Here is a 16,240-nt window from a genome sequence, read left to right as displayed (position 1 = left end):
TTCCTCTAACAAAATCTGACAATTCGAGAGAACCTTGAGTTCTAGGCATGTTGTAGCACAAGATAATTAGTGTGCGAACCATTTTCATTTATATAGAGCTCTGTGAACACAAATTGGTTAGCATAAATCAGTTAAATGACGAAAAATTAGGTGTCTATTTACTTGTGACCACACAGTGTATGTACGTACGTAAACGCTTAATGTAGCTTTGTACTGTTATGTAATCTGAATTTTCTAGAAACTCTCCACACGCCTATAAATATAACCAATGCGACGCGCTAAAAAAAGAATATCTATTATTGGTTTGCTATAGTTGGTGTGCTATAAACTTTGGATTAACGCTTATTAATCGGAAAACTTCAGATATTTGACTAGGAACATTTACAAAGTTCGAACATTACAAATCATTTAACTTCAATGGATTCTCATCGGACATTAGTATTTTTCGAAAACATTATATAACTTCATGGTGGAAAACTCAGCGTGTGTGGCTGGTGAATAACGAAGGACAAAGCTAGTTAGCTCCCCGTTAAGTGAATCGTATCTACATTAACTCGTAATTAGCTCGCTCATCGTGAACCCTTGATAAGATATCAAGAAAATTCCACATTAGAAAGAAGACTTTATATTGCTTGTAAGTTTGTAAATTTTTTGTATATAAATCATTGTGTGTAATAACTATTTGTAATAACTGTTATAGTAAATTGTATTGTTGTTTGTAAATGAAAACATATTTGTGTTAAAAAAGAAAACTGTGTGTATCAATCTTGTTGTCAAATGACATAAATTGGTCATACATCGGCATATGTTTAACTACTAAATTTAAAGTATCATTTAACTCAGTTTCAGACTTTTCGAAATTGTTATGTGTAACACTCACAAGCTGTGAAACACTCAGTAATGCCAATTAGGTGCTCAAATAAAGCTATAACTCAGCTTTAGCAGTTATCTGTAAGCTTCATAGAGTAATAGGTTGAATACGGCAGCCCTTTTTGTCTCGACCCATCCCTACATACTAAACACCACCATGATTAGTGATATAGTCACAGTAGCGACTTTTCTCTAACTTTAGATGTAAACTAGTTTTGTGTCACTATCTCAAATTTTACAAATATATGTAAAACATATTTCATTACGAAATTCAAAAAAGGTTCTTCCATTTTACCGTTTACCCTCTATTCTGTACAAGCAAAATTAAATGTTCTCAATTTAAACATTACTTACGTAGTTCAGAGGGCACACCTGTTCCATTATACCGAAGACAAACAGAAACAACCACGCTAAAAAAAGTACAAACATAGCACTTTGGAGTAAATATGTATAATCATGACTTCAAAAGAAAATACACAAGATATTAGTAAATGAATTAACCATTTCAAAAACAAAAACTCTTATATTTACTAATTGTTCATTTTAAATTCAACGAGCTTTATTTAAAAAATCCTTCAATTTACGTATAAAAATAAAAACTATTAAATAAGGGCAAACTTAGATACAGGTAGAGGTAGAACAAACATTTTAATTAGGGCATATCTGTCAACGTTACAAGAGAAGTAAAGGTTGTGGTTTGTTATACAAATGTTTATTTTGTTTATGGAAAAATCAGGCAAGTCATATCTGCTGCGTCCATAACTGTGAACTGTTTGTTTGTTTTTTAATTTGAATTGAAATTCCCTAATTTAGCAGTGTAAGAATAGAGGGAAGGCAGCTAGTCATCACCACCCACCGCCAACTCTTTTACCAACGAATAGTGGGATTGACCGTCACGTTATAACGCCCCCACGGCTGAAAGCGCAAGCATGTTTGGTGGGACGGGGATTCGAACCTGCGACCCGCAGATTGTGAATCGAGCACCCTAACCACCTGGCCATGCCGGGCCAACTGTGAACTGCAGATCAAAGAAAAGGCACCAGGCTGACAGTACCCACTGTTAAATTTTGAGTTACTCGTTTTACCAAGAATAGTAGGACTAACCATCCCATAATATGCCCCTACGTCTGAAAGAGCGCCAGATTTCGATCTCGCGGCTTGCAGATTGCGTGTAAAGTTCCCTAACCACCGGACTAACGATGATAAATATTCTAATTAGAGTACGTCTATTGGAATAAATATCAAATAAACACAAGAGTGTTAGCTACAGATTAAATAAACAATGGGTTACGTTGTATCTGTGCGAGTAAAAAGTCAAATAAAAGCTTTCACTTTTGGAATATGACTGTGTAGTATATTTTCATAAAATCTTATTCCCTTTTTTCCAATTATAAGTGTATGAGTAATTAGTTTCAAAAGAAAGTTACAAAGAGAAGAAGGTTGACTAATAATCGTTGAAAACACAGAAAAAGCCGTTATAAATCCACTACGTATATCACTTTTTTTTCAAAACAAAAAAAATAAATTACAGGGTGTCCATAAACTATTCAACCATTATCTTAATGGAAAAAGAACCATACCAGATAACAGTTGTGGCATATGGACTGAGGTGTGAAGTTTTTCACTAGTTTTGATGGGTTTTTGTAAAGGACATTGTCTATAAGACGAAAGTACTTGGATATGGCATACTTGAATGGCTGAATACCCAACGCAATTGGAATGATTAATCTGGAAATGCTGGCATGTACGTTGGCGGAGATCGATTATCGCCTGGATATCCTTCGAGCCGCTAACGACGCCGTCGGCTAATGACCAATCCTTATACCGCAAATTGCCATTGTTTATCTTATGTATGAAGTGAAAATATTTATAATTTTGATGAAGAATATTAAACTAAAGCATAATTAAAAACAAACCTTAATATTCGATTAGGATATTACATTAAAGACATGATAACTCATAATCGAAATAAATAAAAGAAACTCTTCCATACCAGGACACTCCTGTTCCATCAGAGAGGCTACAAATTTGTTCATCCAGGTTGATAGAATTGGGGTCAATCATTAAATTGACAAAGAGATTCACTACGGGCCTAGATCTGTAAAGCAATAATCAGCGTATTAAAATAAAGATGACCAAATACTAGGTAGTAAGTTATATAATATGTCAAGTAAACGGAAATACTTTTTAAAAGTGAAGTGACAAAAGTTTGAAAAATTTTTGTAAACAAGATCATAGCTTAAGAGAAAGATAGTATATTACCTGAAAAAGATAGCTCGATTGGATTCGTAGGCCCCAACAAGAAGATCTAGCAATAAAGAAATCAATAGATAAATTATACTTTCTTTTTATTTCTGAGAAATCATTTATATCTACTAACCTGTTAACAGAGATAAAAAGTTCCAAATATTGCATTTTCCATAGAAGCATGTTTACTTTCTGTCTAGTTACATGTAAGAGTGAACAAAAAGTATGTATTTATTTATTTTCTCTTGCAGATAAGCGTTTTTTTTTCCTAACTCGGGAAAACAGGATGGAAAGCACACTTACCAACATGAATAGTAGCTTTTAGTGAATATTATAAAAGCTTAATATATTCAATTTAATTTATCTCTCTTCGTTCAATCCTCTACTTACACGGTAACAAATGAATGAATATTTTAATATTTATTGGATCCTTTTTGTAATGTTCATTTCCTTTCACACAAAAGAACGAATGGTAAACAAATGTTTAGTGTATATATATATTTTTTTACTTTTAACATGTTATTTGTAATATAAAAAAACAATGTGAGTATTTATCTTATATTCCTTTTTATTCATGTTTGTCTTTGTTTGAAAGGAAATATGAATATTTTACATGTTATCATCAGCATTTGTGATCACATTCATGTCTTTTAAGAAATGTAAAACAAAAGCTATTATTTTATTTAATATGTTTACGTGAAACTTACTCTATTTCCCAAGCAAATTAAAAAAGAAAGGCCGAATTGTATCTATTTATGCTCATTAAACAAATTCATGAAAAAAAAGGAAAAATGCATGATTTTATTTAGCAAAATGCTTTTTTGTCATATTTTTTTTATTCTCAATTCACACTCTTTGGAGTAAAGAAGAAACATTTAAGAAATGTTTATATTGTAAAGATAAAACAAAAATACCTTACTCACCAGGATAGTGGTTTTCATCCATGTCCATGCCGCCTGAAAGAGAAAACCCAAACGTTGATAATCCAGGATCACCAATGTCTTCAGCTCTTATAATCTAAAAAATATATATATAATAATATTTGAGCACAGTTTGCTAAAATAGTTTTAGAAGAGTATTGCTATAAGTATATCAATATGTTATGCTTGTTTGTTTGCAGATAAGCACAAAACTACACAATGGGCCATTTGTACTCTGCCCCCACGGGTATCGAAACCCGTCCGCAGACATACCGCTGTGCTACGCTTAACTTGTTTTGAATATACTATTTTAAAATAAGCAGAGTGTGTGCTGTTCATTTGTCGGTGAATTTATCACCAACAAGTCAAAGACACCTACTGTAGAAGAATCCTTAGTCCAATACACCCATTTAAATTACTATATATACTATTTAAAAAGTAAGTTTATAACAATTATATCTTGATTAAATATTACCGTAAATGTGTACCACGTCTAAACAAACCAAAGTTGTTCAGTGTGTGGGTACTCCAAGTGTTTGTTGTGGAATACAATTTATTTATATCTTTTATTTTCTATACTGGTTGTGTTTTGAAATTCTACTTCATGTGTTAGATCATTTTTTTTGGCAGAGTTTTATTACTAGAGCATATAATATGGTTACATCATTTGTTAAACAAATGGAAAAAATTATGAAGCTTTGCTCTTTCTCTGTCAAAAATATTATACACAAACATAAGAGTCATTGTAAGAAAAACATATGAATGCTATCGGTATCCTAACCTATAGCAAACATCAAAGAACTGATGAACAGAATCGCCATCGCCACTGTAACTGTGGGTGTGTTGCAGTGAAAGTGAACTGAAATTGAATATTGGTTAGACGTGCTGAGAGCCACTAATGATGCACACGTAGAAGTTTACTGACATGTCAGTAAATATGTTTGATTTGGGTTACAAGATGTTCAGAACTGCATGGTTGTATTTCCTTAATTAATTATTATGTTTCAAAATAGGAAAGAAAATTTTGGACCATCTTGTATTATGTTAGTCTGAACACAGTAAAACTAAATAAACTCCACAATATGAGAGGTTAGTATCAACAAAACAGGTATTTACAGTTACGAGATGCAACTTCAATCTTAACAATATTTCGATATAATTAGTCTCTATTTCTCTATTCATATTAGAACATACTATTTTGTTATCAGTAACATGTTCGGCAAGCTTAGATAAAAGCTTTGTCATTGACACTGAAACTGCTATACACATGCTAAACTTCTTTACATAATGATATAGAAAGCTAAATGTACATTTATGACATTCTCAAGGTTTGAGGGTACATTAGGAAGTTATTTTTTGCTTTAAGTTACTACTTTCTGTTTTCCATCTAGAACACACATATTTGTAGTTTAAAACTACTGTCTTTTACAAATATATCTTATCAATACCTATACATAATATAACTTCTTCAGAGCGTAATTGTATAGACATGTAAAAAATAACAGTATTGTCCATCTTACAATTTGGGTTGTGTTCATCACATTTGTTTGTTTGTTACGAAGCTACACGAGGGCTATCTGCGCTAGTCGTCCCTAATTTACCAGTGTATGATTAGAGGGAAGGCAGCTAGTCATCACCACCCACCGCCAACTCTTGGGCTACTCTTTTAGCAACGAATAGTGAGATTGACCGTCACATTATAACGCCCCATGGCTGAAAGGGCGAGCATGTTTGATGTGACGGGGATTCGAACCCGCGACCCACAGGTTGCGAGTCGAGCACCCTAACCACCTGGCCATGCTGGGCTCATCACATTTATCTGAGGGGTAAGTTCCACTGGCAGCCTGATAACCTTTGATACTTAGGAATAACACTGACATGTATGGATTATAAAATGCTAGATTGCCAAGATTAAATTATCTTTCATACAAGTCTAGTACACTCCTGTTGGAGTTCAATTCTTGTATACTTTATATTCAGTTAAACTCTGTCGCTAACCTTTGTTTATTAGTCATATATCTCCCAATGACCTCAACTTGAGAATCAAGTTGCTATATTGTCATGCAATATTTGAAAATAATTAATACAAGAACTAATATATTTTTCCTGATATATAACAACACACACAACACTGGTTATAAGTGTACAAATTAGATTATTCTCACATATACATTGAGAATTTCTTAATTTTATAATATTTATGGAAATCAGATAGTCACTGTGGTAAAGCAGTGTTATTACTATGATGCATTATTATTAATTTACTCAAGGTACATGTTGTTCCAATGATAAAGTGATGTAACATCACAGTATTTAAGACATTCTTCATCCTTTATATCATACAAGAACCTCATAGTGTTACAAATCTGCCTCATCAAAAATGTAAAAGCATCACATTTTTCGTTCAGTATTAAAGCAACTAGAGATTACGATATTGTATACAATATATAAGGGAATAATAATGCATCATATTAATAACGTTGCTGTTACTAAAGTGGCTATGTAATTTCTTTAAATATTATAGCATTTACAAATTCTCAATATCTATGTGAAAATGTTTACACGCCATCTTGTTTAGTAAAACGTGAGAGTCTGCAGGTAATAACTATCAAGTCACGTGGGGACCAGCTAATGTATCTCCATGAATAATAAAAGGCATAGATTTAGAAAAGAATATTAACAATTAAAAATTAACTATAAGTAAAAAGATAAAGATGTGAAATGTGGCATATAAGACAAATAATGGTATTCTAGTGAATTTCTATGAAAAGTTGAAAGGTATGTACATTTTTCCATTCGTTAATTTTAAATATTTCATTGCCCTGTAGGTTGATGATAATAGCGTGATATAGGAAAATAAATTATACAAATGAAATGTGAAAACTGTAAGATAAAAAATAGTCTCTCTATATTACATATAAAAATCACCTTGCAGGTGAACTATTCAGAGTGCAAGTGCAAATAATGAATCTACATTTAGCATTCTGTATCATTATGTAAAGTGGAAGAACAGATAAATTCCATTTTTACTTACTGTCAAATTAAGTGACATACAAAATCCGTTTTTCATTGTTAGACTTACATGGTTGTAAGGTATATTCTGCAATGATAAATAGTAAATGTAGTTATTTATGAAATGTGAAAAAATCATCATTTTTGTAGACCACAAAATAATAAAGTTGAAATATTTTGTTAAGAACCTTTTTATTGCTATCACAGTTATTTTTATATCTTCGAAAGTAGGATGTATGCACATTATTTTTTATAAATCCTGGATAAAATCGTCTTTTTCTAGCTTGAAGTTTTGTTAATAAACGTTTCAGTATGTGTGATACTTGTCAAGTCTGTGATTTTACTTACATATATTAATTATAACATAATGGACTATGATGAAAAATGAGTTTTATATAAGAATAAAAATGGATACTTGTATTAGTTGTTCAAACATACTTGTTAGAAACTAATATTCATGGGGTGTAGTTTATCATAAAAGAGTAAGCTAGACATGTAATTATCTGACATTTGGACTTTAGTCTGAACAGAATAGAATTAAGTTTCTTTTTGTTAATGAATTATCAACCTAAGACGAGTATAAGTTATATTTTCAGAATGACCCTGTCTGAACTTTTGACTGTATGTTGTGCATAGTTTAGTCTTACTGAGTAGTGAGGAAAATTATTTTGTTGTAAAATATGATGAACTCAACTATACACAAAAATCGTACACTAAATTTTTCGTTTATAAACTATATTAAAATCTTACATACTGAACTAAAATTAAAAACTAGTAATATGGACATAATGTAAAAAACTGAATGAAAGCTAATTCAGTATTTTATAAACTAACACATTTACATAAATAATATATTTGTTTTGCTAATAAATGTTTAATTATATGTGATACTTGTTAAGTTTGATATTTTATTAATATCTGCTTAAAATATATTTGGCTATGATGAAACATCAGTCTTGCATAATAAAACCACATAACACTGATTTGTAACTCATGATTAACATACGTTTTATGATCTTTCTATCAAGTGAAATGAAAGATACTGCATCACATGTTACTGAAACAATATTTCAAAATCTATGTCAGGAAATTATCTGTTTTGAATTGTAAAATAGAAGATAATCTAGTTTTTCTGAGACGACCAACCGAAATCTTACTGGACATAATGTGGAAAAAATTTTATGGAAGCTAATTATCCAATATTTTAAAAGCTAAAATGTTTATAGTTTTGTTGATAAATATTTCAGTATGCTTGTCAAGTCTGTTGTTTTACATTGTTGTTGTAAAATATATTCTGTAATGATAAACAGTAAATATGTTGAATTTATAAAATGTGAAAGAATAATCACTTGATTTATTGTTAAATATCCTTTTCAGACTATGATTGTCAACTGTTTTCTCCAGTTAGTTGTGAAATATGTTCATCTGTAAAAAAGATATATGATGCTTTGGTAAATAATACATTTAAGTATTATAGTGTATATAAGGTGAAGTTTTGAAAGATACTGAAATATAATTTGTGGTTTGTCTGTTAGTTTTAGAGAAACGAAAGTGTTACTTGTTTTAGCCTTAGGTGAACATGTCACTTGGTTTTATAGAAGAGTCAAGCTTTCTCAACATGCCATCAGCTGGAATGTATCAGCAATAGGATGAACGAGTGACCTATATGTAGTAAATATTCGTTTTTCGAAGTGGTATTGAGCCTATATGCACAAAATTCAAAACCACTAAGAAACATGCTCTAGACCAAGATTTGTGAGAATTTCTACATAAAGGTAAGATTATAACTTTACAGTAATGGTTAACATAACTATTTACATAGTTGCTTTAAACTTTAGCAAAACAAATCAACTTACAAAGCTAAACACTAAATTATATAGAGATGTAAATAACCATTCTTTTCTGGGCGAATAGATGTTATACAATATATTAATTCAAGAAAGGAATTGGTGAGAAGTGTTTTACATATAAAATGTCAGGAAATACTAAAAAGTATGTTATGCAAATTAGGTATATAAGCGAAAACTATAATCAGTAGATTAATTATGTACTAAATCAATATTTAAAAACACAATGAAATAACCATCTTGTTCAATATTTATAAAAATGAATCATTAGATGTGATAAAACTTTTCAACAGTACATTAAATATGTTGGTAACACTATCTACCTATAGAAACACCACCCACCTTTGTAAAACACATGTAATACAGTTGAAAATATAAACGAAAACTATAATAAAATGAAATATTTTGTCAAGAGCACTTTTATTGTTATGTTAAGCCAAAAAATAAAAGTAATAGTTTTACTTTTTAGAACATGTAATTAAATATAGGCATTGATGACATAATCACATCTTGAGACACCCTACAATGAGCTCATCATCCTTTTGAACTATTCATTTATAGAAATGCTATCATTAGTTATACTATGCGCCTTTGCCTTTTTAAAATGTAATTAAATATATAAATGAAAAACTATAAAGTTGATAACAACTAGAGATTAAAATATCAGATTTATTGTATTACTTATAAAGCAAAGCTGTAACTGTGATAAACTTATCAGTACTTGAGAATTGTCAAAACAATGTTTTGCAGATTAGATAAAATATTAAATTTAAAACTTTGTTACTGAATAAAAACTTAAAAAGCTGATGGTATGTTGAGACACGTTTACGTACATCACTCTCTGATGGTTCACTCATAGACTATCTACATACTCATCATACAAATGCGCCCTCTGGTGCCACTTCATGTAACTATTATGTCACCCCTCCTTTACACAGCAGTGACCTCTTGTGCCACTTCGTCAAAGTAATTCTCTCTATTTCCTATTATTTAGCAGCTATGTAATTCTTGGGCATCAGTACTCTTTGTATATTATGTAGCAATTATGTATCCTTTATGTGTTGGCATAATTTGCATATTATGTAATAGTAATGTAACCCTCAGGTGGCATCCTTTGATATTCACTCACCTGGCAACTCCTTACTGAGGTAGCATCTTTTGGACACAGGAGTATCACCCTAACTACTGAGATCCTAATGTTTCAAGCACAGCCTAATTCTGAGCTGCACGTCAAAGAAAGGTTACCAGTCAGTAACCTGGTAGTGTGATTGTCTGCTACTCTTATAACGTGAAGTGGGTTCAGTAGCAGTATATCTAAAACCCGAGACCCTCGGATCGCCCTTGATGTCTGATACCCTTACCATTAGCTCATGCTTGGGCTTCCACAGATTGAACACACCATCGATCAGATTCATTGTACACTTACACGCCTCTCATGTAGAATGAAATTAAAAACTTAAATAAAATAAGGAAGAAATAGAAGTACTGAAGTTAAAAAATGTAGTTCTTCTGATCAACTATTCACAATTTGCAACAAGCTGTAGGAAAGTAATTGTTCTATTAATGAAACAGAAATTGCAATAAGTTATTTTAAACAAACAGACCATGGAGGACAAAAAATATAACTTACTTCCACCACCTTCATTTTCACAATACCTGTATGAACAAATTAATAATAAGCATTTGATCACTGGATTTACCTATACATGAAGACAGCTGTACCATTATACAAAATGGTTTTTAATTGTAGAAATAAAATAGAAAGGTATAGAGAATGTGTCGTGTGTTTATTTGAATGTTTAAAAGTTTCAAAGATCTCATTCTCAGTAGAATTTTATATTATTCCTAAATAATTATTATATCATAATCAAATATATGTTATTGTGGTTTCTACAATGTCCTCATATTATTTTGAATAATGATTTCAGATTCACCTGCGAGGGTTTAGTGGACTTCATGCCATTTCGGCTTCCATGAAAAATATATACTATTCCACGTTCCTTCTCTCCAGCATAAGGTGCTCCAACAGCAAAATCTAAAAAACAAAAAGTATCATAATAGAATTAGTTCTTAACTATGGTTAGATAAAACTGTATTTATCAGTTTAAAAATCATCACAATGTCTCGCCATGTCGTTTAAAGTGGACACAGAATCTACATTTTATTATTCATTTACCTTTTCTGAAGTATAAGCATATTGTTACAATATCTATATATATAATATAGTTTTCTTCTGTTATCCCTCCAACAATTGTCATATAAAGTTGCTGCTTGTTTCACTTTTAATGGTATTCATATACTTCAAAATATTTTTTCGTCCTCATTATTCTATGATAATGTTCTCTATTTTTTAGATTTAGATAAGGTTCACAATTCAAAATTCAGTACTTTTTTAAATCTTAGCCGTAAACATTATTTTGTGATTTGAGTTACTATACTGTGGTTATTAGTCTAACCTGTCTGTTTGCTCATTGATATGTGAACGTTAGTGACCACAATGCAGGCTGTCTGGAGTCATGGGAAGATAAAGGTGTTACAAAGTTGGTTTGCTTGTATAAAAGTAGATAGTTATCAGGTGTGACACCGTGTCACAGGTCAATTTTTCGTTTTGAAAATTTGTCCCACTAGCAGTTTTTAATCCAAATAATCCAGGGACCTAGAGAACGCTTTTTACAGATTCATTTTTGTCTAATTTACAAAATGCTAAATTCTAATAAAACTTGTAAGGAAGAGCCTCACTAATCTGCTTATTTAACTTAGATTCGGATCTATTAATTAACAAACTCCCCTTTATGTACAGCTCTTGTTCATTGTTGGCTCTAGTAAGAATTCTAAATTGTTCTCTATTTGTGGGTTCATTACCCTCGGACAACCCATGCTTCCTACTACTTGAGAATGACATAAATCTAAATTAGTATGTTCTTGAATGTTCTTGTGTGCTGGCTGTTGGCCATCTAGTGGTAGAAACAACATAACCTAAAGAACGTATAGGACATTTATATTTATATATCACATTAGACGTTTTATAGGCAAGTATGCAATCTTTATACCTGAAAAAATACTGTAAGCTACATACAGACTAATATAAACATCTCAACTCAACTTGAAGGTATACTCAATGACATAGTTTACTTAACTGATTTCTGATCATAATCGCTTATTTTTCAGTTGATGGTATGATTTACAGATTAATTCATATGCTCGATGAACCAGTATCTTAACAATATTTTTCTTAAAATACAATGGTATTTAACTGTCAGAGTTAAAATATGACCCCGTAAACGCCTCCTTATGGACAATTTCACAATTAAACTTACCATCTTTAACTTAAATGAATAGGTCAAAGAATGTAAATTGGGAGCTATGTTGGTGTTTAACAATTAATTTAATATTAGGGTGTTTGTTATTAAGGTATTTAAAAAAAAAACTCATCACGTTCAGCTTCTCTCAAAATAATATTTTCTGTAATATAATGGCTAAACTGTACAGGACATTCTTCTAACCAAGAGTTTTCTTGATGACACAGGAACAAATTGGCAAGTAATGGAGCTAATCTTGACCCCAAAGAAACGTCATTTAGTTGACCAATAAATGCATTTTGAAACAAAAAATTTGATTATTTGGTGGCTAAATGAATTAGTTTCTGAAAACACTGGTTTAGAAAGTCGCATTTGATTGTTTTCATTTTGATATAATAGTTAGGTATGTAAATGTGTAGTTTCTTCTAGTCGTATATTGGTATACAAACACTCTATATAATAACTAGCGTTATGAACCTCTTTAAGAAAATTCATTTTTTATTTCTTGTGAAAACTCCAAACTGTTTTTAAAGTATTTTTACATTCCTAATTAATGGTTCCAGCAACTTAACTAAAAACCCACTTAGTTCATGAATATATATGCTTATAACAGACACTATCGGTCTAAATGGACATACATCGTTATGAATTTTAGGAACACCATATATAATACCTGTATGAGTGCCACTTGGTTTTTTATGATATTCATTATCTGTTATTATTTTCTTTTTTGATCTTAACAAACATCATTGCAACTTACTTTATCTGGATTTAGTTGGATCTTTATCTAGCCTCAAAAAATTAGTATTATCATTCAGAATGTTTTAAATTTTATCAACAGAACCAGTTTTGTTAATAATAACGACACTATTTCCTTTATCTGGTTTTATAATAACATTATCCTCATTAGTGTATAACCTTTTCATAAAAAAAATTCTCTTTATTTATATTTATAGATTTTCTTCCTGATTTATATTATTATAATATGTTAATTCAATGTCTTATGTTATCAAGTGATTTATTATTTTCCTACCATATTGTTTGCTTAAACAATTGTTGAAGCAGCTGATCATAATTTGATAATCTTAGATAATCTTCATATTTAAGACTTTTTGGTAGAATGGTAAATTTTAAACGATGGGCCAGTACCCACTTTTTTATATTATATAAACCCATAATTGGAAAGATTAAACTTATTTTATATGGATGTTCTATGAATATATCCAGTACATTTTTTTAAGCTATCTATTTTTTTCATGTGATTGTTAATAGATTTATACATTGACAAGGTGATTATAATCTAACTTATTAACTTGCTTTTCCAGCAATGACAACTTTTCATTAAATTGTCGTTTGATTATTGTATCAGATTTGAGTTTTTATTTTATTTAAAGAAAGCCCAGTGATGAACATATGGCCGAAGAAAAATAATATATTAATATAATGTACGACATTATGTAATGATGAAAAAATAAAATTCTAAACCTACAATATAATATTAAGTTACATACAACGTTCACGTATTAAATAAGGGCTATGTTTTGGATTTTTAATGAAAATTGTAATTCACATCTAAGAGAAAGCCAAAACAGCAATTCTCTGTTCATAATCAATGTTATAAGGTCGAGATAAGCAGTACATGATTGGAATATATTTTATCATTTTTAAATTCTGAATTGAAGAAATGGTGTAAGAATGTATTTGATTCGCCAAATGAAAAAAAAACAACAAGAAATTGCAATTATGAAGCATAATTTTTACTTCATATGTAGTATGTACTGTAAACTTATAATATTACTTTTCTATTCCAGGGTATTCTTATTAAAATATTAAAGGCAAGCATTTTGCTAAACTCACCTTGATATCCATCTCTGTCTATATCACCTAGTGAAGATAAGGCCATGCCAAATCGACCTTTAGCGTACACTCCATCCAAGTAACTCCTGTTTCTCATCTGGTGCTATAATTTAATTAAAACTGTCTAAGAAACCATATTCATATGCATTAAACTCATACTAAAATTCACGGAAAGGCTATTTTCAGAAAATCTGGAATATTCTTTAACACGCATTTTCTAATAAACCATCATAATAGGTGAATGTTTGTGAAATCATTTTTGATACACGGCACTCTAATATTATAGTTTCATGCATATAGTTCTTAGAAACCTTTCTTTAATTATAGCAGACTAGTTTGAAACAGTATTTTTATTTTTTGATGCAAGATATATATATCCACAATAAATATTTATAACTTAAGAAATCAATTTGTATACGTGATACTCAAATGAGTGTATTTATGTTACGTACCACACCAGTCGGGAATTAACTGTAATTTTCAACTGAATAGCCAATAATTAGAAACAACACTTCGATCTTACCTCTGCAGTTTGGAAGAATATATACACACGTCCTTCTTCATAACTTCTACTTTTGGCAGTGAAGTCAGAATGTAGTGGTGCTCCCACGATAACATCATCCAGTCTATATAATCATGATAATTCATTTTTGGCTCAGAAATAGTTTCCAATCATAGCATATTCTATATATATAATTTTTTTAACACATTTTAAAAGACATATGCATGCAAGCATACAAAATTTGAGATAATTTAAAATTGCTCTTGGTATTACTTAGTTACTCACATCACACACAATTAATAAGTTTATAAATTTTATCATCAAAATATTAAACAAGATCTCATGTATTTGCTACACTGTGCAAGATACTGAAATTTGTGTTTTAAAGAACAGTTCAAGTTAATAAAAAATTAAATGTGTGTGACCATTAAGAATTTTAGCTGTTATATAGTTCCTGGATAATTTTAGAATAAATGAACTAATAATGTCATCAAGAAAGTGGAGATAGTAAGTTAAAAGTTTCATATTCATATAATTTTGTGTCCAAACAACATGAACAAAAGTTAAAATTGCATACCTTTACGTAATGGTACTTTTTTGTCGTTAGAGAGAATTGTTATATTAATGTAATTTCTGAGACATAATGAGTCATTACACTCGAGATTAATAACCTTTAGCAATTTCTTGTGATTTCCTATATATGTTTCCTACATTTAAGAAGTTTCAAATAATCAGACAAAGAAAACTTAAGCTGAAACCAAGATAATTCAAAGTACTTATGTTAAGTGGAAATGACATGATCGTGTTTGTCTTGAGATAAACCATGTCATTCACTCAGCTCATTATCTTATATCAAAATAACATATTTTCGGAAAATCAGAGCTTTGAGATTATCCTCACGCCAAGAAATGATATTCTAACGTGTTGAGACAATATAAACACATTGCATATGGGGAACAGTAATCCAAACAAACCTTCAAGGAGGCTTAGAATAAAACATGAAACACAATCAAGACCAAACTTTAGGTTTACCTTTTATTTTTAATAAGTCATCAAGTTTGAAAGAATACTCATAAAAAATAGCTTAAATACAAAACTTGCCAAAACAAACCAGACTGTAAGCTAAGAATTCTTGTACTGAAATCAAACCCTACCTCTGTCCGAACATGGATTAAATGGTAAAGTTTGTTGTGGTAGCTTTAGAGGTATACATTGAAAATATAGTTTTACCTGTAACATTTGTCACCTACGTAATATAGTCATGATAACCTTGATGCTCATAGTACAAGTTTGTCATGTAAGTCATATTGTCGTGATAAACACTGTAAAAACATAGCAAACTGTTAAAGAAGCGTTTTAGAAATGTACTCTACTCTTTGATTGTTGAATTTCGCATAAAGCATTTCGAGGGTTATCTGCGCTAGCATTCCCTAACTTATAAGTGACAGACTGGGTGAAAGGTAGTCAACAATACCCACTCCTCTTCTTGGTCTACTCTTTACCAACGAATAGTGGGATTCACCATTACATTGGAACGTCCCCAGAGATGAAAGGGTAAGTATATTCGGTGAGGGTTTTTCGATCCCACGACCAGCAAATTATGAGGCGAACACCCTAACAACCAGGCCACGAGGCCTAAAAAGTAAGAAAGCGATATATATGTATACACCTGGTAAAAAAGTTAAG

At 30.6% G+C, this 16,240-nt stretch overlaps 1 protein-coding gene across 1 annotated transcript in view; it reads right to left on the bottom strand.

Moving 5' to 3' along the window:
• The window catches only part of LOC106468534 (integrin alpha-PS2-like), a 104,458-nt gene that overhangs the window by 8,030 nt on the left and 80,188 nt on the right, over nt 1-16,240 (bottom strand). Inside the window, exons 10-16 of the mRNA XM_013928966.2 lie at nt 14,576-14,678; nt 14,053-14,155; nt 10,831-10,931; nt 4,041-4,134; nt 3,133-3,178; nt 2,864-2,968; nt 1,225-1,280 (exon numbers count right to left, since the gene is read on the bottom strand). Coding sequence (XP_013784420.2) covers nt 1,225-1,280; nt 2,864-2,968; nt 3,133-3,178; nt 4,041-4,134; nt 10,831-10,931; nt 14,053-14,155; nt 14,576-14,678 — 608 coding nt within the window. The remainder of the gene's footprint in view (nt 1-1,224; nt 1,281-2,863; nt 2,969-3,132; nt 3,179-4,040; nt 4,135-10,830; nt 10,932-14,052; nt 14,156-14,575; nt 14,679-16,240) is intronic.

The sequence above is a fragment of the Limulus polyphemus genome, unplaced genomic scaffold (genome assembly GCF_000517525.1).
Source record: "Limulus polyphemus unplaced genomic scaffold, Limulus_polyphemus-2.1.2 Scaffold3046, whole genome shotgun sequence".
NCBI lineage: Eukaryota > Metazoa > Arthropoda > Merostomata > Xiphosura > Limulidae > Limulus > Limulus polyphemus.
The sequence above is the reverse complement of the archived record's forward strand: the minus strand, read 5'-3'. Positions and strand labels throughout refer to the sequence as shown.